Source organism: Dasypus novemcinctus, chromosome 14 (assembly GCF_030445035.2).
Source record: "Dasypus novemcinctus isolate mDasNov1 chromosome 14, mDasNov1.1.hap2, whole genome shotgun sequence".
Taxonomy (NCBI): Eukaryota; Metazoa; Chordata; class Mammalia; order Cingulata; family Dasypodidae; genus Dasypus; species Dasypus novemcinctus.
In genome coordinates this window covers 61,236,929-61,264,619 of record NC_080686.1, presented here as the reverse complement: position 1 = coordinate 61,264,619, position 27,691 = coordinate 61,236,929, and the positions used below count along the sequence as shown (strand labels likewise).

The 27,691-nt window shown below is 36.3% G+C and overlaps 1 protein-coding gene across 3 annotated transcripts in view; it reads left to right on the top strand.

Annotated features, from left to right (window-relative positions):
- STK3 (serine/threonine kinase 3) overlaps positions 1–27,691 on the top strand; it is a 296,968-nt gene that overhangs the window by 38,105 nt on the left and 231,172 nt on the right. For all 3 annotated transcript variants that reach the window (XM_058275773.2, XM_058275772.2, XM_071207934.1), the window contains exon 4: positions 14,897–15,011. In XM_058275773.2, the coding sequence (XP_058131756.1) occupies positions 14,897–15,011 (115 nt within the window). The remainder of the gene's footprint in view (positions 1–14,896; positions 15,012–27,691) is intronic.

Sequence of the window (27,691 nt, the reverse complement as noted above, 5' to 3'; positions counted from 1 at the left end):
TTATAAGCTTTTTGACTAATGAAGGGAGTACATAAACCTCGAAGAACTTTGCTGATTGGATCTTTTCAATTTTGCTTTTCTTTAGAGTTGGTTATATATTTAGATTATGTTACATATTTTTCAGAAAGTCACAGTAACTTGAAATTCAAGTGGTTATGGAAAAAAGTAATACATTCCTCTGTGCCCAGATTAAAGTATATAATTGCACATTTTTACTAGATCCTACTTTCGGTAGCTTGATGAGAATGTAGTTTCCCATTACGCAAGTTAAATCCAGTCTCTTAAGAATGACATATAAGATGCTTTATGATCTGGCCATTGATTATGCATCTAGTCTTCTCTCTTACCTGAGTTTCTCTTTTAAGAGACTGTTTACTTGTATTCTGTGTCACCTTTTAATTCCTTGAGGTTGGCTATTTTATCTTCTCAATGTTCTTGGGTCCCACCATATAGTGGTTATTGAAATATTGACTAGTATCTGTAATTCCTGCTTGGAAAATTAAACCATTATGTCTAGAAGGAACTTCACATTTAATTAATTTTAAAACGCCTATATTTATTTATTTATATAAGAGAAGTTGTAGTTTTACAAAAAATCATGTAGAAAATACAGAGTTCACATATACCTCATCTACACATGCTGTATTATTAACATTTTGTATTAGTGTGGTACTTTTGTTACAATTGATAAAACAACATTATTATAATTATACTGTTAACTAGGCCATAGTTTGTATTAGGGTTCACTGTTTGTTTTCTCTAGTTCTATGGATTTCAAACATTTTTATTCTAGTAATATTTATATAGCTTAAATTTTCGCATTTTAACCACCTTCAAATATATAATTCAGTGGTGTTAATTACATTCATACTATTGTGCTATCATCACTACCATCCATTACCAAAACTTTTTCACCACTTCTGTAGCAGTTTGATTTTGTTTATGAATTCCCAAAGTAGATATTGGATTATGTTTGTTATCTGGTCTGTTCCTCTGGGCATATTAGATTGGATTGGATTCAGAGATTTCACTTTTACTTGATTGAAAAACGATTAAGGCTTTGATTGGGCCATGTCAGTAGGATGTTGAATCACCACCCCCTTGGTGGGTGGGGAATCACAGAGAAAATGACATGGCGGAGGAGAAAGTTAGAGTTTTGATCCTGGAGTTTGGGAAGTAAAACACACAAGGAAGACTTCATTAGACATGGAAGAAAGATGAACTTTTCACCTGACAGTTTACAGCTTGCCTTGTGATGAGAGCAGAGCAGCTGAGCTTGGAGAGAAATGAGCCTGGGAGAGTCCCAGCCTGCCGCTGAGATTGGAAGAAGCTAGGACCACGAAGCCTTGGGAGGAGGAGGAGGGGGAAGCCTGAACCCTTGCAGAGGCTGGCAGCCATCTTGCTCCAACATGTGGCAACAGACTTTGGTGAGGGAAGTAACTTATGCTTTATGGCCTGGTAATTATGAGCTTCTACCCCAAATAAATACCCTTTATAAAAGCCAACCAATTTCTGGTACTTTGCATCAGCACCCCTTTGGCTGGTTAGTACAACCCTAAACAGAAATTCTATAACCATTAGCATGAACTTACCTTTCCCTACCCCCATCCCAACCCCTGATAACCTGTATTTTAGTTTCTATGAATTTGCATATTCTTATTATTTCATGTAAGTTTCTTTTTGTTGTTGAGCTGTAAATTTCTTTTTATATTCTAGATATTAAAGCCTTATCATATATGTGGTTTCTAAATTATTTTCTCCTATTCTATAGGCTGTCTTTTTGTTGTCATTATGAAGTCCCTTGATGTACACAAATTTAAATTTTGATGAGGTCTCTTTTATTTATTTTTTCTTTTGTTTCTAGTGCTTTTGATATAAAGTTTAAGATATCATTGCCTAACATAAGTTTGTGAAGATGCTTCCCCATGTTTTCTTCTAGGAGTTTTATAGTTCTGATTTTTATATTTAGATGTTTAATCCATTTTGAGTTGATTTTTGTTTATGGTGTGAAGTAGAGGCCCACCTTTATTCTTTTGCAAGTGGGCATCCAGTTTTCCTAGCACCATTTGTTTGTTGAAGAGACTGCTCTTTCACCATTGAGTGTACTTGACTCTCAGGTGAAAAGTCAATTGGATAAAGATGTGAGGGTTTATTTCTGAACTCTCAGTTTGATTCTGCTGGATGTTGTGCTTGCCCTTGTGCCATTATCTTGTTTTGATTATTGTAGCTTTGTAATAAATTTTTAAATCGAGAAATTTGAGTCCTTTGACTTAGTTCTTCTTTTTCAAGGTGGTTTTGGCTATTTAGGGCCCCTTACCCTTCCATATAAATTTGTTGACTTTTCTGCAAAGAAGGCCATTGGAACTTTGGTATTGTGTTGAATCAGTAAATTGTTTTGGGTAGTATTGATGTCTTAACAGTATTAATAGTCTTTCGGTCAATGAGCATCAAATATCTTTTCATTTATATCTGTTTTCCTTGATTTCTTTTTAGCAATATTTTATAGTTTTCTGCATATAAGTCCTTGACATCCTCTATCAAATTCATCCCTAGATTATTGATTCTTTTAGTTGCTATTGTAAGTGGAGTTTTTTTTCTTGATTTCCTCTTCAGATTGTATTAGTGAATAGAGGAACTGCTGATTTTTACGTGTTCATCTTGTACTCCTCTACTTTGCTGAATTATTTTATTGACTTTAGTAGCTTTGTTGTGGATTTTACCAGATTATATAAATAGGATCATGTTATCTGTAAATAGGGAAAGTTTTGCTTCTTTCTAACTTGGATGCCTTTTATTTCTTTTTTTTGACTACGTGCTTTGCAAGAACTTCCAGTACAGTGTTGAATAACAGTGGTGACAGTGGGTATCCTTGTCTTGTTCCTGATCTTAGAAGGAAAGCTTTCTCTTCGTTGTCATTGAGTATGATGTTAGCTGTGGGTTTTTCCATCTATGTCCTTTATCATGTCGAGGAATTGTCCTTCTATCCCTAGTTTTATGAGTGTTTTTGAATCAATAAAGGTACTAGATTTTGTCAAATGCTTTTGCTGTGTTGATTGAGATGACCATTAATGAATTTTATTAATGTGATGTGTTATATTGATTTTTTTCAAAAAACATAAACCTTTTATTTTTATATACTTTCAAACTTACAGGACAGTTAAAAAAATAATACAAACCCCATATAGAGAACACAAACATAGTCCTATCTGCACTGATACCCAGATCCTCCAATTTTAGAATTTTGCCACATTTTCTGTATCCTTCTATCTATCCATCAATCATCATTCTATCAATCTATCCATCTACCTGTTTGTCTGTTTATCAATCCATTTTATAACAGTTGAGTGTAGGTTGTAGATACCATGCTTCTTGAACACTTAATACGGCCGTGTATACTTCCCAAGAACAGGGATATTCACTTATGTATCCACCATAATAAGTGCAGTTATTAAGTTTAAGAAATTTAATATTGATATAATGCTTACAGTCTTTAGTCCAGTATTTTCATATATCCCAAACATGTCCTTTCATTTGGAGGGTTTACTCCACTCTAACGTTCAGTGTTATTACTGTCAAGGCAGTACCTACATTAGCCATTTTTTCTTTAGGATTATATATGTCATATTTTGTTTTTATTTCTCTTTTTATCCATTTAGTTACTCTTATGAATAATCTTCCTTTCTACACTCTCCTCCAACTTTCTCTCTCCTGTTTTTAACTTCAACCTGCAGGACTCGTTTTAGTATTTCTTGAAGGGCAAGATTCTTCTTGACAGACTCTCTCAATTTCTGTTTATCTTTGAATATTTTGAACTCTCCCTCATATTTGAATGCCAGCTTTGATGGGTATAGACTTCTTGGCTGGCAGTTTTTTTCTTTTAGCACATTAACTATGTCATACCACTACCTTCTCACCTCCATGGTTTCAGATAAGAAATCATCTTTTAATCTTATTGAGCTTCCCTTATATGTGATCTCTTTATCTTGCTGATTCCAGAATTCTCTGTCTTGAGCATTTGACAGTTGGATAAGTATGTGTCTCAGGGTAGACCTGTTTGGATTTATACTCTTTGGAGTGTGCTGTGCTTCCTGGACATGTACATCCATGTCTCTCCTAAGAGTTGGGAAATGTTTGGCCATTATTTCCTCCAATTCTCCTTCTACCCCCTTTCCCTTCTCTTCTCCCTCTGGGATGCCTATAATGTGTATGTTTGTGCATTTTATATTGTCATTCAATTCCCTAAATCCCTGCTGAATCTTTTCTATTTTTTAAATCTGTTCCGCTGCCCGTGCGATTTCAGATGTTCTTTCTTCAACGTCACTCCCTCCTCTGCCTGTTCAAATCTGCCGTTATGTGCTTCTAGCGTATTTTTAATTTCTTGCATGGTTCCTTTTATCACCATCAGATCTGCTATCTTTTTATGCATGTTTATGACTTCTTCTGTATGTTCCTCCAGTGTCTTCTTAATATCCTTTATCTCTTCCTTCACTTCATTAAGTTTGTTCATGATACTTGTTTGGACCTCCTTGATTAGTTCCATGTTCTGCATCTCCTCCTGGATTTCAATTTGCTCATTGGACAGGGCTATGTCTTCCTGTTTCTTATTATGGCTTGTAATTATTTGCTGGTGTCTTGGCATCTGTTTATCATGATGGGCTTATTCATTAGTTGGCTTCTCTTTCTATACTTGGATTTTATTTCATTTTGTTTTGTGTTAAGGGTCCTCTTTGACACTTGGTTCCACTTATTCCATATCGTTGTGGTTGTCCATGTTCCCCCTCCCCAAAATATTAAGGCCATAAAAAAGGAAAGAAAAAAAAAGGTAAAAAGAACAATTATACTAAAAAAGGTGGAAACATAGAAGAGCCAGGGAAAAAAAGAAGTGCTAAGAGCAAAAATCATAAAAAATAAAAATGGGTAAGAATGAAATTTTTATTTTTTACAAAAATATTTTTTTCTAAGAATAAGAATGAATAAGAAAAAAATAGGTGGACTGAAAAAATGAAGGGAAAAAAAAGTAAAACACAAGAGAGATGAGAAGAGAGGAAAGAAAATGAAGACCGAACAAGGGAAGTGGAACAAAAGAAATGAAAAGGAAGAGGGGAAAATGAAAGAAAGAAAAGAAATAAAGAAAATAAGGACAAAAATGGAAAAGAATAAAAAACAAAGAAAAAGATAGAAGAAACAGACCTCCCTCTCAGGCCACGAACAACCTTCTCAGATTGCCAGTGCTCACCAGTCCATCACCCTACAGCCTGCCCTCTGCAAGTAAGTTAGCTAAGTGTAGAGGAAACAATAAAGAATAAAAATAAAAAATAAAAAATAAAAAACCCTCAAAAAAAATCTCAGTCTACGTTTCTTGTGGTTAGGCTGTTTGTCCTGCAACTTCCCTCTCCCCGGGAGCTGACTGGGTTCCTGACAACCTGCTGGATTGCTCCCTGGCTCCCTTCTCTTCTGACTGGTTGGGTGTCTGAAGCTGCCTCTCCCTGCCCCCTTTCCCTCAGACTGTTTGGACCTCTGATGGCCTTTCCTGGCTCCCCTCTCACCCAGCCTGGTAGGTCCCTGTCAGCCCACCCCCTCACCAATCCAGTTCCTCTCTTTTCCAGGGTGGGTGGTGTGACATCCCACCTTTTCAGCTGCCCCCTCCCTTCTCCCTGGAGCTGCTTCAGCATTGTCTGGCGTCTTTCCGTTTCCCAGGAACTGGCTGAGGTCTGGTCCACCTGCCCTATCTCCCCTATCCTATTCCTTTCTCTCCCTGAGCTGGCTGGGAGCTGGTCTCCATACCTTTTTGCCCTGCAACTCCCCACTTCAAGAGCCTGCTAGGCTGCACCCCTGGTTTCTTGGTGACTCTCCTCACTCTTGCAGGCATCTGAGTGCTGGTCTTTCAGCGAAATCACTTCCCCTTTCCCTCTGAGCTGGCTCTATCTTGTCTTGCCTACCCTATCTCCCATAGCTTCCCTGTCCCATGGCGAAGTGGGTCCCCCCTCTCTGGTTGCCCCTGCTGTTCCTTGGCTTCCCTTCTGCCAGGTAAACTTGCCTACCTTCTCACAGTTTCTGGAGGAGGAGTGGTGCCTGCTCCCCTCTTCTCTCCCTCTTCCCTTCCCCATCCGCTCCTCCTCCCTTCCTTCCTTCCCTTTTCCTCCCCTCCCCTCCGCTTTTCATTGTGAATATATAGATATCATAAACTTCACGTTTCTGCTGTTTTAAGTATGTCATTCATTTGGATTAATCATGTTCACAGTGTTGTGGTAGCCTCACCACCTTCCATTACTAAAACTTTCTCATCTCCCCAGAAAGAATCCCTATACCCATTTATCATTAACTGAGCATTCCCTCTGCCTGCCATCCCTGGCAACTTGACTGCATATTCTCTGATAGTTTCTTTGTAGCTACTATGAGTTATAGTTGTAGATTTAACATCTTAAATCTATAACCATCATGTTTGATTTGAAACCAATTTAATTTCAATAGTATAATCATACTCTGTTCTTACACCCCTTTGTACCTGCCTTTTTAAGTTCTTGTTACAGATGACATCTTTATACATTTTGAGTCCAAAACCAATTATATATTAATATTTCATTACATTTCATGCATTTTTCTTTTAGACCCTGTAGGAAGTAAAATGTGGAATTGCGAACCATAGTACTGGCATTTATTTTTACTCCTTATGCAGATATTTATTTCTTCATGCAGCTTTGTTCTGTGTCTGTTGTCCTTTCCTTTCAACCTGAACAACTGTCTTTAGCATCTTCTGTAAGGCTGGTCTAGTGGTGACAAACTCAGCTTTTGTTTATTTGGGAATGTCTTCATCTCTCCTTTATTTTTGAAAGATATTTATTTTGCTGTTTTTTGCTTTCAGCACTTTAAATATGTCATTCCACTACTTTCTTGCCACCATGGTCTTCAATGAGATATTCACAATTAATCTTATTGAGGCTCACTTGTATGTGGTACTTTGCTTCTCTCTTGGGGCTTTCAGAATTCTTTATCTTTGGTATTCAGCAGTTTAATTGTAACCAGTTTAATTGTAACCTGGTAAGGTATGGGCCTATTTGAGTTTATCCTTTTTGAAGTTTGTTGAGCTACTTGGATGTATATATTCTGTGTTATGTTAAATTTGGGAAGTTTTTAGCCATTATTTTTTAGAATATTCCTTTTGCCTCTCTGTTTCTTCCCCTTCTGGAATGCCAATAATGCATTTATTGTATGCTTAATTTGACTCATAGGTGTCTTAGACTGTCCACTTTTTAAAATTATTTTTTTCTTTCTGGTCACAGCCTGAATGATTTCAATTGTTGTATCTTTGAGTTCACTGATCCTTTCTTTTGGCAGCTCTAATCTGCTGTTGAAACCCTTTGGGGAATTTTTAATTTGGGTTATTATGGTCTTCAAATCCACTATTTCTGTTTGTTTCCTTTTTAAAATATCTATCTATTGGGATTCCCATATTGTTCACTCATCATTTTCTTGATATTCGTTGGTTCTTTCTCTGTTTTCCTTTATTTCCTGGAATATGTTGATCATTTTTTAAGTCCTTGGTATTTTGAAAGTCTGTCTTCTTCATTGATGATTTTTGAACTGTTATTTTGTTACTTTAGGTTGGCTATCATTTTCTGTCTTTGTAATCTTGTTGTGCACTGTACATTTTAATTTTTTTTGTGTGTTAATTCTGGGATTTAGTCCGTGATTTGTCTCTTCCTTAAGTTTGTATTCAGATAGAGATGGTGTATATTTCCTTGAGTGCCATGAGCTAACAAAAACAAAGAAATCAAAGCAAGAAATACCTTTCATAGTCTTTACAAATAGGTCTGGCTGGTAATTTTTAGATTTCAGCACTCCTACCAAGAAGAATAATCCAAAATAAAACTGTGGAGTCCTCTCTGTTGTTCTTAAGCCTGCGTCTTGTTCTTTGCATGCATTCCTGCCCTTCAGAATTCTCCTACTTGCAGAAATCTGAATGCCGCTTCTATTCCTTATGAAATAGACCCCTTAAAACCGTGTTTGTTTTTTTTTAAAGATTTATTTATTTATTTAATTCCCCCCTCCCCCGGTTGTCTGTTCTCTGTGTCTATTTGCTGCGTCTTGTTTCTTTGTCCGCTTCTGTTGTTGTCAGCAGCATGGGAAGTGTGGGCGGTGCCATTCCTGGGCAGGCTGCACTTTCTTTTGCGCTGGGCGGCTCTCCTTATGGGTGCACTCCTTGCGCGTGGGGCTCCCCTACGCAGGGGACAGCCCTGCGTGGGGCGGCACTCCTTGTGCGCATCAGCCAGCTCCACACGGTTCAAGGAGGCCCGGGGTTTGAACCGCGGACCTCCCATGTGGTAGACGGACGCCCTAACCACTGGGCCAAGTCCGTTTCCCCAAAAGCGTGTTTCTTTACACTGGTGATATTTATGTACAAGGCACTTGGATTTGTTTTTTATACTGCTTTATCTGTGTCTCAGCACACACCAAGTTACTGCATCCCTTTAATGTTTTCTGGAGTTTTACAAAAGGGGCTCTACCCGGTTTTGCTAGTTGTTCAAAGATACTTGTGGGTGAGCATTACTCTGAACTGTATTGTACCACCATCTTGGTCCTAAAATAAATTTTAATTGTTCCAGACAAACCTCTCAAATTCCTTGTACTGTTAATGGCATCATCATCTACTTAATCTTTCAACTACAAAACAGAGTCATCATTATTCTTTGTCCTAATAATTCTGATCACACTAAACCTCATAGATTTTCCTTCTGAAATGTCTTCACTATCTTTATGCTTTTCTCCATTTCTCAGCGAAGGAATCTTAATTTCGTTAGCACTCATTGTAGTCTATAGACTTGTCCATTTTTGTTGCATGCATGAATGGATAGATATGTGTGAGTGTCATTGAGTAGAGCATTATTGGTTGAGAGAACCTTAAGCAAAGTAAGTTCTTGTTCTCTTTATGTGCTTAATTTTTTTTTCACAGTCATTTAAAGTTCATTCCAGTTATAATGCAGGTTATTCTGACTTTAAGGTAGCATCACATGACATAGTTCTGAGTCCGTTCCCAAGATATTCTTTTGTACTTATTTCTGTCTGTTTTATAGATCAGTGCTATCTCTGGCACTAAGGGGTCATTTGGGTTTGGATCACATAACAATGAACAAATAGATAAAAAAATCCAGAAATAGTTAAAGCAGGAGACCATTGTGCTCTTAGAATATTGAGATGAATGCTGCCATTACTGTTAATATTTGGATCATAAATTCTTGTTGTAAATGCAACCTTAGGTGGTTTGAAGGGGTAGTCTGTAGGAAAATGAATTGTCAAAAAGAATATATTGCCTTGATATGGGCTGTCATTAGGTCCCATAATTGTACCTTTCCAATGAAACGTATCCCCAGTTGGACCTGCAGAACATTATGCTGGGGAGTCACGGGCCAAATCACTTCAGTTCCTTATTAATTCACTTCAGCACCATAGTCTCTCCTTTTTCTCTAGGTCTGTATTATCTCGGTGTGCATTCAAAGGTTTCACCAACGCTCTCGTTTATCAGGGTGGTAGGGAAGGAGTCTGTCTTTGTCTCACACTGGCTCTGCCAGACACAGGTGCAGAGGGGCTGGGGCCTCCCTCAACTCCCTCAAGCTGTGGCCTCAGCCTCCTCCTTATGCAGCAGCTGGTACCTTTCCGGCTTTGTGGAGCTTCTTGCACAGCACAGCCCCAAGATATCCACTCCTGACTGCACTTTAAATTTTTGAGTGGAAGGAAAATTAAAAATAAAAACAGAAGAAGTGTTAATAGACTTCTAGAGCTTTTGTACCACTCTATAGCATAATACCTTGCTCATAATAGGTACTTCTCAAATATCTGTTGAAGGAAATGAATGGTGACACAAATATTGATAAAAATTATTTTTATTTGATTTATTTCAATTCTAAGTATGACATTGTCAAGGATTGAAAAAATCTGATCCTAAAAATGGTAAATAAGGCAAAAAGTGAACTAGGAAGAGACAGTAGCAAATACTACCTTTTAGCAACTGTTGGTAGTGTTAATGTGGATGTACTGTTGGTGAATTGGTCAACTGACATGATGTGGAAAAAAACAGTACAAACTGAAAAATTCCCACATAAAACACTGAACATTTGCTTAAAGAAAATGAGACGCATTTTTGGAATTTAAATGTTTTCATAACCCTGGTCAGCTGTTTGGGCATTTAGCAAATTGACTTGACAAGTTTGTCTTGGTTTTTTACTCTTTGTAAAAAGACTAGAGGAAGTTTTTTCTCCCTTTTCACTCATTTTACTGAATATTAGAGTGAATATTAAACGTATGCTTAACACTGCAATTTGGTATAAATGTTTCAGGGAGCCTACCTGCTTTGTTTATTGTTGATTTATCAATGTCTTGTCCAGTTCTTGGATATTTAATGGTAGGCATTTAATACATATTTGTTGAATGGATAAATCATAGAATGTTAATGCTTTAGTATACCTTGTGGGTCAGCTTGTTCAGTGTTTTTCAAATTGTGCTTTGGTCTGAGGAGATGTTTCCTGTTTTATTTTCTTCAAACAGTGAAGATTTAACCTGATGGGGAAACGTTGTGTGTATCTTTTTTATGCTTTGGGGCTTACTGTAAAAGTTCATTTGAAGAAATGGCTTCTGGTACTAAGGCATATTTAAAAAGTATTTAACAATTTGTTTTAGAGAATTGAGACCTAGAAGTTTTAAATGAATTGCCCATGATTATGCAGTTACTTAATCACTGCTGTGTGATAAGAACCTAGTTTACTGACTCCAAAAAGATTCCAAAGTTCAAAGTGAAGCACTCTCTAGGCATTGCTGTGGGTGGAGGCAAGAGCTAGATAGCAATGCTTGTGACTGCTTTGTGCCCTGTAATGTTGATGCAGGCACTACCCTTCTGGTGATTACACTCTAGAGAAGGAAATTCTTATATCTAACCCAAGAACAATATGTATCCTGCACACAATTACTCATTTATTTACTTAACTATTGTACTGTTGAGTACTACCCCTTATGTGCTGCATATAAGATAAATAACAGTGAATGAGTTTCAGCCTTTATACTAAAGGAACTTTGGTCAGGTGGAAGAGACACAGGACTAGACAACCATTTTAGTACAATGTGAGAAGAGCTATGATGGGGTAAACTTGGGGAACTCTGCAGGTTTGAATACCTCACCCTCGGGCATTCTGGAAAAGCTTCCCTGAGAAAGTCATTCCCAACCTGAAGGATGAGTTAGATTTGCTGGGTGAGGAGGAGAGGAGGGAGGAGGTGAAACTCGTGACAGGAATAGAGCGTTTCCAGCTGGCTTGCTTGAGAGGTGCTGAGCGCTCTGGCTTCCACTAGAGCAGCTCTTTTCTATTTGCTCATGTTTTGAATAGAGTCCATTTCAATATTGGCTCTGAGGCAAAAAAAAAAAAAAAAAAAGTTTGAAAACCACCATATTGGTGGATTAGTGCTGAACTTTGACAGTTGGTATCAGATTATGTATATGTTTATTCATTTTTGGGTGGGCCAAAAAATAAATTGCTATGATTTAGATTTATATTGGAAACAATTCAGTTTTCCTAGGAGCATAGTCACATTGCCTTTGTAAAAACACTTTCTTTGTAAAAACATTATTTATCTTACCCCTCTTAAAATGTGAAACACTATTAAAGTTGCATTAGGATGTTGTTCAAAATTATGTAATGAAAAATAGCCATTTCTTTAGTATTTTAATTAACACATGTTCATAATAAGATTTTAATAAATATACCCTGAGCAATACATGGTTTTCTTCAGTTAAGATGAAATTCATATTAATATGAAAAATGTCAGGTTTAAGAAGTAAAAATTACCATATGAAGAATGATACAGTATATAACTTATAACCTGAATTTATATACATGTTTATAAGGTGCAAATAGATGAGAAGAGTGTGTAGTGTCTTTTTCCATTTTTCCGTTCTGGTTTTGCTCACTTATCTTTTTATACTATTTCTGTTTTGCATTGTGATGCTAGGGAAAGACAAATTAGGATAAAGAGTATAGGGGAACTGTGCAGTGGGGACAGTAGAGTGGAAAGGATATGATCATTAGTCATGAAATGAAAGGAAGCCAAAAAAAACCCAGAAAAGATAACAGAAGGAGAGATGAAAAGATGATATGTGTTTTCGTTGGACTGAAGGTGTTAAATAGGGGAAGGAGGTTAAATTGAATGGAAGAGGAGAATGAAAAGTAGTAGGGGGGGGTTGCAGGAAGGTGGCACAGGAGAAAGCTGTAGAATATGGATATGGCTCATAATTGTCACCCATTATTAAGGCTGCACGTATTACCTTTGTTTCTTTTTTTAAAAAAAGATTTATTTGTGTTCACCCCCACCCTTCACCCCCCACCCCTCACCCCCCACCACCTGCGCTTGCTGTTTGCTTTCTGTGTCCATTCGCTGTGTGTTCTTGTGTGTCTGCTTGTTCTTCTCTCTCTACTTGTGTTCTCTTTAGGGGGCCCCGGGAACTGATCCTGGGACCTCCGACGTGGGAGAGAGGCACTCAGTCACTTAAACCACTTCAGTTCCCTGATCTGCTGCTTCTCTCACTGTCTCTCTTCTGCACATTCCTTTGTTGCATCATCTTGCTGCATCAGCTTTCTGCTGTGCGGGCCAACTTACCTTCACCAGGAGGTCCCGGGAATCAAACCCAGGGCCTCCATATGGTAGATGGGAGCTCAGTCACTTGAGCCACATTCGCTTTACTGTTTCTTGGTATAAATTGTAATTTGACTAATGTCTACCTTGTCCCTCTACTCAATGGAAGTTTCAAAGTATAGCTGCTTACCCTCATTTAACAGTGTGGAGAATATATAGTATTGTTGGATTATGATACAACCTGCAAGTCCATACAGTGATTTAGTCAATACTCCTAATCATTATATATAAAATTCAATTATAATCGATGTAAAACTGCAATTGCTTAAAATTATATAAATAACACTGGGCTAGTGGTTTGACTTTTAATAATCAGTGTGGTGTTTGGGAAATAGATGTTAGAACATCTAAATAATTGTTTAGTTAGTTAAATTGCAGACTAGAAGAAACCGGTATCATCCTTTGTACCGGATAAACCCTCAAAAGTTGATGTTCCTAGATGGTATTTAACTGTACTTCCTTTCATAAACTCCTTCAAGGGTTCCCTATGACTTAGACTACCCTGTCTTCTTTGTAACTAGTCTGAAGTCTACCCATTTTTTTCATCAGCATCTAGCATTAGGTCATATTTTTTGTTCAGTGAATATTGATTGAATTAATTAAAAAATGAATGATAATGCATTTGAATGAATGACATCTGTGTCAGTGGAAACAAATTAAGTTAGAAGTCCAAGGCCTTGAAATCTCTGAAGCTTTTGGTTGTTTGTGTTATTTTATAAGTTTTTTTTAAAATGACAGCTTTAAAATTTAATCTTTAAGTTGCCAGTCTTAAATGTATGTTCAATATGCAATTGATTGCTTAGTGGATAAAACACAGAAGCCACTAGTATCTCCTTTATGCACTTACTAACATAGTCTTTTTAAACTGTTCTCCCTGCATCCATGTTTGCTTTCCTATAGTCTAGCTTTGATACAAAGCCATTCCTTTCTGGAATGTTCTTTTTACTCTTCTTCACCCATATTTTGAAGTTTTAACCCTTTCATAGTTCAAGTCTCATCCACTCCATGATGTTCTCTCTAATAGCTTCATCTTGGCCACTTTCTCCTTTAAGCTCTTGTAGCGTTTAAGCTGTGTACTAGTTTATGCTACTTAATTTTTTTCCATCTTTTTGATGTATTCTGTGAATATAGATACTCTGCCTCTTTGACTTGGGCAAGTTGTTTTATATATCAGCATATATAGCAGGCCCTTAATAAATATCAATGTTCATGGTCATTTGCCCCTTTATAAGTCTTCCTGAAAACAACTTAGCTGTAAACAGTGTATATTCTGCTCTTGAAGACATAAAACCTCTGTTCAGAAATACTTTAAATAGTTATTAATTTAAATTATCTAAACTTAGAGAAAAAATTTTTGGAATTTTCAAAGGCTAAATTGGAAGAGAATTAAATCTGTAGACCTCATTGAAATAGCATATTTTATTTATGTATTTATTTATTTTATTTCTCCCCCCTTCCCCCCCCCCAGTTGTCTGTTCTCTGTGTCCATTTGCTGCGTGTTCTTCTTTGCCCACTTCTATTGTTAGCAGCACGGGAATCTGTGTCTCTTTTTGTTGCGTCATCTTGCTGTGTCAGTTCTCCGTGTGTGCGACGCTGTTCCTGGGCAGGCTGAACTTTCTTTAGCGCTGGGCGGCTCTCCTTGTGCATGGGGCTCCCCTATGTGGGGGGCACCCCTGCGTGGCAGGGCACTCCTTGCACGCATCAGCACTGTGCATGGGCCAGCTCCACACGGGTCAAGGAGGCCCAGGGTTTGAACCGTGGATCTCCCTTGTGGTAGATGGATGCCCTATCCATTGGGCCAAGTCCGCTTCCCTGTAATAGCATATTTTAAAGTTGAGTGTTAGTATTTGACTGAATGCAAAATCCTTTAGAAGATTTACATTTAAAATGCTTTAGTTAAAAAAAAATATTTTCATTTGTCCGTTACGTTAAATGAAGTAAATTGTTTGCCAGAGTACACCTTATTTTTTTGGGAATCACTCAAAACAATTGGAACTTCTCTGTTTTGTAATCCTGTTATTAATAAATTTCATCCATGAATTAAAGTGTAATTATGCACAGTTGGTGAACCCTAGATAAAGATTATTCGACATACAATAGATGTTTATTTCTTACTTTTACTTATTGAAGCATTATGAAATGTTAAAAATAGTTTTTTTTGGGAATAAGAAAAATATTTTCTTTGGGAGTAACTAAATTTAATTGTCTTTGTGTTTACTTTTAGTCCATATGTTGTAAAGTACTATGGCAGTTACTTTAAAAACACTGACCTCTGGATTGTTATGGAGTACTGTGGAGCTGGCTCTGTCTCGGACATAATTAGATTACGAAATAAGACAGTAAGTATTTTTAAATTGTTTTGCCAATTTCATTTCTAAAGATTCATGTTTAGAATCTGGGTGTAGTTTATTGTTACAAAGGCAGTATCAGGGGTAAGGAAAGAAAAGATTTTAGGGTCTAAAAGGATCTGGTATGAGGTGTGAGAGCTAGCCACATATCTGGCAAATTTAGGAGCCACCTGATTGCTTAATTTATTTATTAGAGTAATTTTTGATAAGTCACCAGAAACTGCGATGGTACTCACCTCTTCTTCATTGAATCAGTGTGTGTGCTGTATATTAATATGAAAATAAATTATGCCAAGAATTTTTTGTAAATTTCATAATAGCCATAGCATTTCTTTATCTTAAGTGCTTGATATTATTAAGTTTAGTAAATAATTGAAGAAGCTTTAAATTTTTAAAAATAATTGAAATAAGAAATTTTGTATTTATTTTCCCAAATATTGTCAGGATGTTTGAAAGTGATAGAGCTAGATTATAATTTAAAAAAATTTTTTTGTGAGTTCCCCTTAGTGATATGTTATTTAACAAAACCCTTTTATGTTATGTTTTAACCCTAATAAAAGAGCTGTTTATAAATTTGTTACTTTAGACTAGCAGTGCATCTCATTTATTTGAATAATATTTAAGAACAAAACTGACCTTTTTACCTATAAATGACTAAGAAGAATAATCAGTGAACTAATTTGTAATGCTATAGAAGAGTAATCCGATTACTTTATGATGTTATAATATGTTGTCAGATACATTTCAGTAAGATGCATTCAGAAAAATACTTTACTGCTTGAGTCAATTTGTGGTTTACTGGATCATTTTAAAGTTTCTTGGGGAAGTATGTTGTAAGTTTATCAGCCTAATTTTTTTTCTATTAGAGAAATGAAGTGCATAGGATTTTAAAAAAAGGTAGTGAAACATAAGTTAAAATAATCCCTGTTTTGATAGAATGGATTAAGTGATCTGTGGCATTATAATTATGTATTTTAGAATTTCTGTAGTGTTTAGCATTTTTGTAAATTAGATAACTCTTAAATGGCAGAACAGTGCTTTAATTGACTACAATGATATTCTGTTTCAAAGTGTTTTAAAACTATATTAGAGCTAAATTTAGTGCTTTCAGTATTTTAAAATACCAAAAAAGGAATATGGAATGAAAGTGTGTGAAATTGAAAAATTTGAGTCTCTATTTTCTTGATTTTATATGTTGTTGTTACCATTTTAAGTAGATAGAAATTATTTGATCTAAGTGGTTTATTTCTTGTTGCATAATTAAAAATTGTGAAGATATACTATATTACAAAAGGTAGTTATGGAGGGCTCAGTATCTTTGGAATCAAAGAAAAGTTCTTATTCCTTCATGTTCTTTGTGAAGAGTCCACTGAGCATGTTGGGGAGTCATGTATTTGGAGAGTAGTCTAATTGTTAATCCATACAGAACAGTATCTTTGGTCCTCGGCCGGTACAGAAAAGTTTGATTCCATATATGAAAAAGAACTCAGAGCTGTGCAAGAGATGGATAATTATGATTAGAGCTGTAGGTATGCTGTTTCTGAGTGAGGCCTTGATACCAGTCTGTGTTAAATCTCAAGAATATGTGTTCCCTTCTTTTCTAGCATGAAGACATTTTCCTTCATTTGTGTTGTCTAAAAAAGTGCCACTGTTGTTAAGATTAGCAATATAAGGATTATCATTACCAGTTTTTAAAAATTCCTGGGCATTATAAATATTTAATCATTTTATCTGAATTTAAAAAAAGATTACTTCCAGTGGGTCTTTTAGATCCTTTAATTAGTTTTAAGAAGAAGATGAACTTTTGGAAAATTAACTAAGTAGCATTTTTTGTGGAATTATCCTTGTCTTTGAGAAAAATCTCATCAAGAGTGAGGGTTCATGATTTTTAATTATCCACCGTTGCCTGTTTTTGATCAAATGTTTCCTTGAAAATTAAAGGCGTAGGCAAAAGCAAATCTGATTGTTGTATATCCTTAAAAACTTCTTAAAAATTTGAATGAATCTTTTTAGCTTGCAGCTTAAGACTGTATCTTGTCACTCTACTATGTGTACAGTTTCATAACTTGTCACTGCTTCGTTAGGCACTTGAGATTCCAGCCTTATAAGAACTGGCTCCCAGTATAAGAACTGGCACTGTGGTTTATTTATTTATTTTTTGAAATATATATTTTTTATATTAGATAAGTTGTGAGCTTGCAAAACAATCATGCATAATGTGTGGAATTCCCATACATCACCCCTCCACCAACACCTTGCATTATTATGAAACATTTGTACAGATTATGAAACAACATCATCCAGCTATTACCACTATGGTCCATAGCATACATTTGGTATTTGGTGTATATTTTTCCATATGTCAGTGTGAGTTATTGAACACTTATGGTCATATACAAAAGAAAGGCCATAACAATTATTCTTATTCTTGTACCCTGGGATGTATGAAATACTAGGATCTGTTGTACCAATTCCATGGTTTTTCAGAAGTTATACAGATGTGTGTCTAAATAATTTTTTTTGCTTATCTTTACAGATATATTTTTATCTTTCAGTCTTTCACCATTAAATATGATGTTGGTTGTGGATTCTCATATATGCCCTTTTTGTTGTTGAGGAACTTTATTTCTAGTTTTCTAAAAGTTTTTGTCAAGAAAACATTTGCATCATGTGTTATTTTTTTTTTCCTTTTGTTCTGTTAATGTGGTTTATTATTTCTTATGTTGGACCACCCTTGTGTGCCTGGGATAAATCCCACTTGATCATGGTGTACAATTCTTTTAATTGCTGCTGTATTTGGTTTGCTCATATTTTGTTTAGAATTTTTGCATATGTGTTCACAAGAGAGAGTGGTCTGTAATTTTCTTGTGGTATCTATATCTGGCTTTGGTAAGAGGGTGATGTTGCCTTGTAAAATGAATTAGGGAGTGTTCCCTCCTTTTCAATATTTTGGGAGAATTTGTGCAGGATTGGTGTTAATTCTCCTTGGAATGTTTGGTAAAAATCCCTTGTGAAGCCTTCGGGCCCTGGGCTTTGTTGGGAGATTTTCGACAACTGATTTATTCTCTTTGCTGGTAATTGATTTGTTGAGAACTTCTATTTCTTCTTAAGTCAGTGTAAGTAGTTTGTGTGTTTCTATGAGTTTATCCCTTTCATCTAGGTTATCTAATTCCTTGGCATACAGTTGTTCATAGTATCCTCTTAAAGTCCTTTTTATTTCTGTGGGGTTTTTAGTAATGTCTGCCCTTCCATTTCTGATTTTGGTTGTTTGTGTCCTTTCTTTTTTTCTTTGTCATTCTAGGTAAAGGTTTGTCACTTTTATTGACTTCAAAGAATGAACTTTTGATTTTATTGATTTTATTGTTTTTTGAATTCTTGGTTTCATTTATCTCTGCAGAATCTTCATTTTCTTTTTATATTTGCTTTGGCTTTAGTTTACTCTTCTTTTTTTCTAGATTCTCCAGATATGACATTAGGTCTTCGATTTGAAAACTTTCTTCCTTTTTTTATTTTATAATTTATTTTTATCAATGTTACAAGTTAGTTTAACGTAAGTTAATAACTACAGTAACAATGTCTGCTTATGTCAGTGGTTACCCTCTCCTTATTTTTGTTCATTCCTCAATCTTGAGGGATTTAGGGCTATATCCATTCTGACTGCTTCAGGATGAGAAGGAATGCAGATATTATGGGGCCGAGGAATGGAATTGTTTTGCTTACAATTGAAAGATACTCCTTGCTTTTGGATTGGGGCTGGTCCATCATCATCATTTTGTTCATTGCCCTCTTCTCAGAGAACTGGAGAGTAGGAGATGGCTGTATATCTGCTGGGTTTCAGGACTCAACCAGCATCTTTCTTTCTTTTTAATGTAAGCATTTAGAGCTATAAATTTCTCTCTCAGCATTGCCTTTGCTCTATCTCCTTTTTATTTGCCTCAAGAAACTTCCTAATTTCTCTTGTGGTTTCTTCTTTGATCCATTGGTTGTTTAAGAGTACTTTGTTTAATATTAACATATTTTTGAATTTTCCATTTCTCTTTTATTCATTTCTAGTTTCATTCAGGTATGGTTAGAGAAGAAACACTCTTTTATTTCAGTAGCTTTGAACTTATTGAGACTTTTTTGCTACTTGTTCTCCCTCTGGAATTCTTGTGATGTATGTATTGGTACTCTTGATGGTGTCTCACAGGTCTCTTAGGTTGTTTTTGCTGTTTCTAATTCTTTTTTTCTTTCTGCTTTTTAGACTGAGTCATTTTGATTGTTTTGTCTTCAAGTTCATTGATTATTTCTTCTGCCAGATCCCATCTGCTATTTAAATTCTCCTCAGTTATTTTGTGGTCATCAAATCCAGTTTGTTTCTCATTCAAATTTCTATTTCTTTATTCAGATTCTCATATTACTCTATATTTTCCTGATAGCATTTAGATCTTTCTCTGTATTTTCTTTCATTTCCATGAGTTTATTGAACATCATTTTTAAAGTCTTTTTCTTGTATGTCTACAGTCTGACCTTTGTTGATGGTTTTAGATTTTATCCTCTTCCTTTGGATGGACCTATTTCTTTGACCTGTTCATGTTTCTTTGTTTATCCTGTATTCTTTTGTTGTACAGTGTACATTTTAATATTCAATAATAATAACTATTTGATTTAGTTCCAGAACTGTTTTTTGAGTTTGTATCCAGCTAGTGATGGCAGAGATTTTCTTGAGTGTCTATGGCTAAACTATTGCAAAAAATGCCTTTCACAGTGTTGGTAAATTGCCTTTGCCTTTGTTGGTGCTTTCCCTCAGGGTTTAGCCCTACTGTCAGGAAGATCATCCTGAGGTGAATGCAAAGTATATAGTCCTCCCTGTCTTTTTTTGGGGGGGCTTGTGTTTTGCCATGGACTTGTGGTTGCTAGTGGCCTTAGAACTTCCTCTATCAACCCCCCAGGAAACAGAACTTTTTTCCTCTCTAGTATGCTCTATTGCAGGTCCTAAAGCAGGTAAACCTTTTCCCCAGGCCATCTGACTGAATTTCTTCTTACACTGCTTTCATTGTCTCAAGCTGCTTTTGTCTAGAGGACAAATTCTGGGAGGAGTGTGTGAATTGGAGAAGTGTTTCCTTGTTCTGTCTTTCCCAGCTGGAAGGAGGCCTGGGACTCAGAAATGGAGTGCTGGCCAGCTCCACCCTGCCCTGGGGAGGGGGTGAGGGAAGGCCCAGAAATCGTGCAAGGAGCTTCTCCCATGAGTCTTTCAAGCCGTGTTTTCTTGATTTGGCACTTTCCCAGTAAATGCATCATTTTAACTGTTTTCCGTAGTTTTGAGCAAGATTCTGTATGGCTCTGTGCACCTTTCATCTGTGGAGGGTTGTTAAAATAGCCTCCCTCAAAGCAAGGCACCCTAGCAGCTAATCAAAAGTAGTGATCAGGTTTTGGAATGCACATACTTGGATTGTGGGGAACTCAGTCTTTGTATCCCACCATGGCCCCAGTAAGCTTCACCATGGTCCAGGACTGAGTACTTCACTGCTACCTGCTGCACTGCTGGAATATGGGCGATGGTAGCCGCTGTCTGGGGAGTGCAGTTCACTGGTACCATGGTTTACCAGCCTCTTCTTCCCACTCTTCCCTGTATGCTGACAGTGTCTACTAGACTCAGAGAGTACCTGCCTGTTTAATATTTGTCCTGGTGGAAGGACTGATCCAGCTCTGCCACCTTCCCGTAATTCCCTAGGCATAATTTTGAAGGTTTCTTTGTGGAGAAATTAGCTGGCAGGAAAAATAATAATTTTTTTAAAAGCCCAATTTATATTATTTTATATTAAATGCATTTAATATTCCTAAACACTAGGCATTTCAAGTATTATATGCTGCAATACAGCAAAGTACAGCTCTGTGAAATTGAAGTCTTTTAAAAGATTATATTTTTAGTGATCTTTACATAAATGTAAAGCTATGCCTTGATACATGGAAGAAATAGAATCTATGTCTTAGACATTAATTGTATACTTGGAAACATTCTAAGAAAATTTCTGCGATATTCTCTTACCATTTAGGCTTACCTTTTTATATGATCATTTTTTTTTTCCTGTTTTTATTTTTTTGGTTTATTTTGATCACTTGTTTTAATTCAACTTAGTGTAGTAGAAATAACATGAGTGTGGGACCTTAGCTTTATGGATTTTAGTTTTAGCTCTTCCCCAAACTAGTTTTTTAGGTTTGGAGCAAATAATTTAATTGTCAAGTCTTTGGTTATCTCATTTGTAAAATAATAAATAACATTTGTATAGATTTGTATAGTGCTTTACATTTTCCTTTTTCTTTTCAGTCGAGTAGAAAAGTTCACCAGTGCCCTATACTGGAAGTAAAAATAATTCTAAGAAATGTTGTAGTTTTTTTCAGTTTTTGAGCACTAGTTGAAGTAATAGGCATGTAAAACAGCTAAATTCACGTTTGTGAAGGTCTAGTTAGAGTTCTTTATGAACAAAAAAGGGAGAAGCTTTTAATAACAGAATTTCAGAGAAAGCTTTATAGGAAAGAGTTTGATCATTAAAATATAATACATGAGGCCAGAGTTTTTGTCTTTTTTTCATTGTTATCTCCAGCCCCTAGGATAGTGCCTTTCATATAGGATGGTCAGTAATATTTGCTGAAAGGATGAATGAATAAAAAAGTGAGTCAGTGAAGAAAGGACAAACAGTGTTTGGAAGAGGAAACAATATGCAGAAACTGTGTTTTTATAATATACTACTATATATACATGCTTGGGTCTTTTAAGGTCCATTTTCATACTCCTAGGTGATCCCTACACCTGAGGGAGAATGTTCTTTAGGTTTAAATGGATTTGCTTTTCTCGTACTTAATCAAATGCTCAGAATTATTGCCAATTTTTGGTTTGATGGATCTAGGTTAGGATCATGATATTGTTAAACCATTTTTTTTTTCCCCTGGAGTGTTCTCTATATGTTTATTTTTCATATGGACAAAAGTGCAGCATATGCCATCTTTATCATTTTGCTAATGTCTTCCAGTTCTTAATCTGTTTCCTGGAATTTATGCTGTTCTTCTTTGAGAAGACATTCTTCAGAGCTTCCTAATTTCTTGTTCTGAAAATATCTTTTTATTTTGCTTTCACACTTGGTTGATAGTTAGCCTATGTAGAATTTTACATTGAAAATAAGTTTCTCTTTGAGCTTTGAGAGCTTTGCTCCACTATCTTCTAGCATCCAGTGTGACTAATATTATGTCTGGCACCCATCATAGTCTTTTTTATTTGTAAGTTTTCCCCCTTTTGAAGTTTTAGACTTTTCCCTTTATAGTGATATTTCACAAGGAACAAGAAATTGATCCTGAGCAAAAGTGGGTACCAGCCCAATGCATTTCATTAATGACCAATTCCTGAAACATTGGTGTTTCACAGAGAGAAAGAGTTTATTTGCTTGCACATAGCAAAGGAGTACAAATGGCCTAATGGCCCAAAAACTGCCTCCCAGAACTGCAGTAATCCAGATGGTTTTATAATATTCAGGCTTAACAGTTTATGGTAATGAGTATTTGGGGTTGGGCTGACTCAGGTTCTTTCATTAAAAAAACATTAAGGGGCTGAACAGAGTGGGGAGTGGGTACAAAATGGGGGTGAGTTGGAAGGTTATTACCATCACAAAACAATCTTCAGATATCAAGGCATCTGCTGATGGGGTTACAGAACGGGGGTCAGTCACAAGATTTATGTTGAGAATTTCAAACGGGAGGGTGGAGTGGTTATCCTTTAAATAGGAATGTTCATATAGGGGGATAATAGCTGTCTGGAATAATCATCACAAGGGCAGGTTTTTAGCTGGAAATGACCATATACAAAGGAAGAGTTTGTTCTGGCCAGTTTCAGGAATTTCAGATTATATAACTTTATATAATCTTTATATAAGATTATATAATCTTATAATATCCTCAATGTAAAAGGTATCTATATAATGATTCAGTAAATATAATTATTTCTTAACTCTTAACCTTTGGTTATGGTATTTCACAAGGATATATGTAGGTGTGAGTCCTTTTTTTAAAAATAAAATTTTATTCAAGTATATCATTCATACATGAACATACATGAGCAATAAGTGTATAGTGAAAGTTGTGAACTCACAAAACAAACATACATGGCTCACATACATCACCCCACCACCACCACCTTGCATTATTGTCAAACATTTGTTACAAACTGAAATGGCTTCGTCAAAATATTACTAACTATAGTCCATATTTTATATTTGATCTATTTCCCCCCCCAGCCCATCTGATTAACACCCTGTATTAGTATTATACATTTGTTATAGTTCATGAGAGAATGTTCTCACATTTGTCCTGTAACCACAGTCCATCACTGGATCTCCTGTGTTGTGCAACCACATGTTTTATGTCCATTCAAAGTGTACACTCAGTGGCGCTCATTGATTCTCCTTTTTATCATAGAGTTGTGCTGTCATCACTTTAGTCATGTTAGAATATTTTTATTACTCCAAAAGGAAAAATCCTATACCCTATTATACCCCCTATAGTTAACTCTTAGAATTGATATAGTATTTTCTTTGCCATTTCTGTGAAAATATTACATTATTACTGTTAACTATATTGTTCATATGTTTTGTTAGTTGTAATTCTCCTGTGTATCACCATATTCTTTATATTTTGTAAAGAAAGAATTACATTCTTATATATATACTACTAACCACAATCTTCATCCACTATCCAAATTACTGTTATGTTTCCTTGTATGTGACGCTTTGCATTTCTCTTGCTACTTTCAGAATCCTCTTTATCTCTTGTATTTGTCATTCTGAATAGTAGGTGTTTCAGAGTAGTTCTATTTGAATGTATTTTGTTTGGGGTGCATTATCCTTAGATATTGATATATTTGTCTTTCATAAGGGTTGGGAAGTTTTCAGTCATTATGTCCTCAAATATTCTTTCTGCCTCTTTTCCATTCTCTTCTGGAACACTAATAATGCATATGTTTGTGTGTTTCACATTGTCATTCAATTCCATGAAACCCTGTTCCCTTTTTTCCATTCTTTTCTCTTTTCTGTTTTCCTGTCTTTTCGAGTTCAGATGGTCTGTCCTCAATTTCACTAATTCTGTCCTCAGTCAACTCAAATCTGCTTTTATATACCTCTAAACTCCATTGTGTCTTTCATTCTCATATGTTCTTTTACTTTTCTTTGTAGGCTTTCAGTTTTCTCTTTATGTTCACCCAGTGTCTTCTTGCTGATGTCTAGGCATCTGATATGTTGGTGAATTTGCTCTGAAGGCCAATTTCTCTCTCTTGCCTGTTGTTATTATTTTTTTCACAGCTCTTCTTTGAAATTTGGTTCAGCTTATGCTAGGTCTTTAAGATTGCCCAGCTTAAGTTATCAAAATCATGGCAGGTACTCACTAATAGGGAGCAGACTCTCTTCCAGGGGTCGGGTAAAGGGAGCTCTAAAAACAGTTTTTGTCCATGTATTTTCCAGACTTGCCAGCAGATGGCGCTCATTAGTGCACCTTTCCACTGAAGTGTATCTCTCTTGGTTTTCCTTTGTTTTGGTCTGGCCAGAGCCGAGATTCAAAGTGGGCTCTAGGTTGCCAAATTCACTGGAGAGAAGTCATTCTCTGTCCTGTGCCATACCCTTGCTCTTCTCAGGGAGGATGGCATCTGTTTGCCTCTCACTTGGCTGCTGTGAGCCACAGGTTTTTTTCCAGGTTGTTTGCCTTGAGGGTGGGTGATGGGTGCCATTCCTAGCAGCAGTGATTAGTAACTCATGATTTCTATTTTGGCTTCTTTGTCTCTCTGTCTCTTGCATTCCTGGGGGCACACACAGTACTCTTCTGGTCTGAAAAGGCTCCAAAGCAGGTCCCTTGGATAACTCTTTGCCCTTTCTCCATTGTTTTTCTGAGATAGTTGAGCCTTGCCTAACTGTTCCAATGCCATCTTCCCAGAAGTTGGCGTGAGTCCTTTCAATAGTTATGCTCAATAGTTCCTTTAAATACAAATAGTTGTGTCTGTCTTCAGCTTTGAAAAAGGTTCTCTCATTAAAAAAATAATTTTCTTATCTCCTTTTTCCATTGGATCATTGAACCTCCTGAATTGATCTCTTTGTTTCTTTAGATTTCTCTTAGATTTTTTGTCTGTCTTTCTGCCTTTTTTGGAGGAGGGTGGGTGGATTTCTTCTATTCATTTTCAGCTCTTCTAACTGAAGTTTTTGTTTCTGCTGTCATATTTTAATTTCAATAACTTTCTTTTTTCATCCTTTTTTATAGCATCTGGAGACTGATATATGGATGCAACAGCTTTTCAAATCACTCTTTAAGAATAGAAGATTTAAAAAAAAATATTTTCTGTCTCCTGAATCATCTGTTTTCTCTGGGATTATTGTTCCACTTCATTTATTTATCCTGTTCTTGCTCTTGGTAAGGCTGACTAGCTCTCCTTGGAAACATTGGGATAATGCTTTTCAGTTGACATGCATGTTAGGGTGTGAATGGGTTGGGAGTAGGCTTTTAGGGGGAAGGGTACACAGAGGCAGTTCAATTGCTTTAGAGAAGAAACACCCTCCCCATTTTTGGCCTGGGAGTAAATGCCAGAGTGCATGTAATCTGCATGTACAGGGATGAGAGTAGTGGCAAAGTAGAAGTGAGAAGCTTGTCTTCCTCTAAGCATTGAGTTTTTTGAAGAGTATGACTGTAATGTGCTAAAAAACAGCACCTGGCACATAAAATGCACAATATATACTTACTGCTGTCATTGTCTGCATCATCTTACCTCACTTATATCACTGGGAATTGAGCCATTTGGAAATGTGTTATGATTACTAATGGGAGTGTCTTTATATTTTGGACATTGTCTATGAGACGTGTTTGGGTAGAGGAGTAGAACCATGGAACCAAGGACAGATCTAAGCATTCATCATTGGTACTTTGAATTATCTTTGTTGATGAAGTGGGTATGTACTCCATAAGATAGAGATTACATAGCTACAGTGAATGTTTTAATAGAAGTAGGCAGTGGCTACTCAAAATATATTAGGATATTTGATCTTAATGCCCTTAGAATTAATGCCTTGAATACAACAGCCTTTTTAGTAAACATTTGAGTTTTTGTATTTAAAAAAAATTATTCTGCCTTGATGTTAATTATGTTATAATAGGCATATTTTTGGTATGTGTAAATTCCTATTCCGTAAAGTATTTTTGGGGTTTGTGTTTGTTTCTGCATTATTGAACTAATTCATGTTTGACTTTCCCAGTCACTTTGTTGCATATTTCTCCTATGTGTAATAGATACTAGTTCATACAGGATTTAAAATTTCATATATATTGAGTGCTTTTCTGTTGTCTTCTTATCTCTTTTTCAGGAATCTTTTAATGTGGGAAAGGATTTTAAATTTCTATCTAGTGACCATTCAAAGTAGACTTATCAGTTCTTTTTCCCTGCAGATCACAGATTATAAGCAATGTTCATATATATATGTAAATATATACATAGATATGGTAGATGGTATAAGAAGTAAAAGCTTTCATTTTAAATCAGTCATTGTGGGATTTTTCTGATAGATTTTTAATATATATATATATTTTTTGCCAGGCATATGTAATCCAGATTTCATGAAAGACAACCTTTTGTATATAATAATGGCTAAAATATTCTAGTTATTTTTCCTAATGTATGTACTTTGTGTTGAACAGAAAATTTGTATTTTTATAGAAGAATCCCATACATTTTTTTCAAAGATTCATTTATTTATTTCTCCCCTATCCCCTTGTTGTCTGCTTTCTGTGTCCATTTGCTGTGCATTCTTCTTTGTCTGCTTGTCTTCTCTTTAGGCAGCACTGGGAACCAATCGTGGGACCTTCCAGAGTGGGAGAGAGGTGCTTAATCTCTTGTGCTCCCTCAGCTTCCTGGTCTGCTAGTCTCTTATTGTGTCTCCTCTGTGTTTCTTTTTGTTGTGTCATCTTGTTGTGCCAGCTCTCTACTCAGGCCAGCTTGCTGTGTGGACCAGCACTCCTGTGTGGGCCAGCACTCTGCGCGGGCCAGCTCACTGTGCAAGCCAGCTTGTCATCACCAGGAGGCCCCAGGAATTGAATACTGGACCTTCCATCTGGTAGGCAGGAGCCCAATTGCTTGAGCCACATCTGCTTCCCCCATACATTTTTATTCTTTTTTTTTTTTAAAGATTTATTTTTTTTAATTTCTCTCCCCTTCCCCTCCCCCCAGTTGTCTGCTCTCTGTGTCCATTTGCTGTGTGTTCTTCTGTGTCCACCTGTATTCTTTTCAGTGGCAACTGGAATCTTTGTCTCTTTTTATTGCATCATCTTGCTGCATCAGCTCTCCGTTTGTGTGGCGCTATTCCTGGGTAGGCTGCACTTCTTTTGTGTTGGGTGGCTCTCCTTATGGGGTGTACTCCTTGCACGTAGGGCTCTCCTACATGGGAGACACCCCTGCGTGGCACGGCACTCCTTGTGCATATCAGCACTGTGCGTGGGCCAGCTCATTACACGGGTCAGGAGGCCCTGGGTTTGAACCTTGAACCTCCCAGGTGGTAGGCGGATGCCCTATCCATTGGGCCAAATCCGCTTCCCATTTTTGTTCTTTAATACTTTGAATATTTTAGACTCTTAGTTCCTCTTTTTTGGGATTGGTGGGATGAGATGGAGTGGTGAGG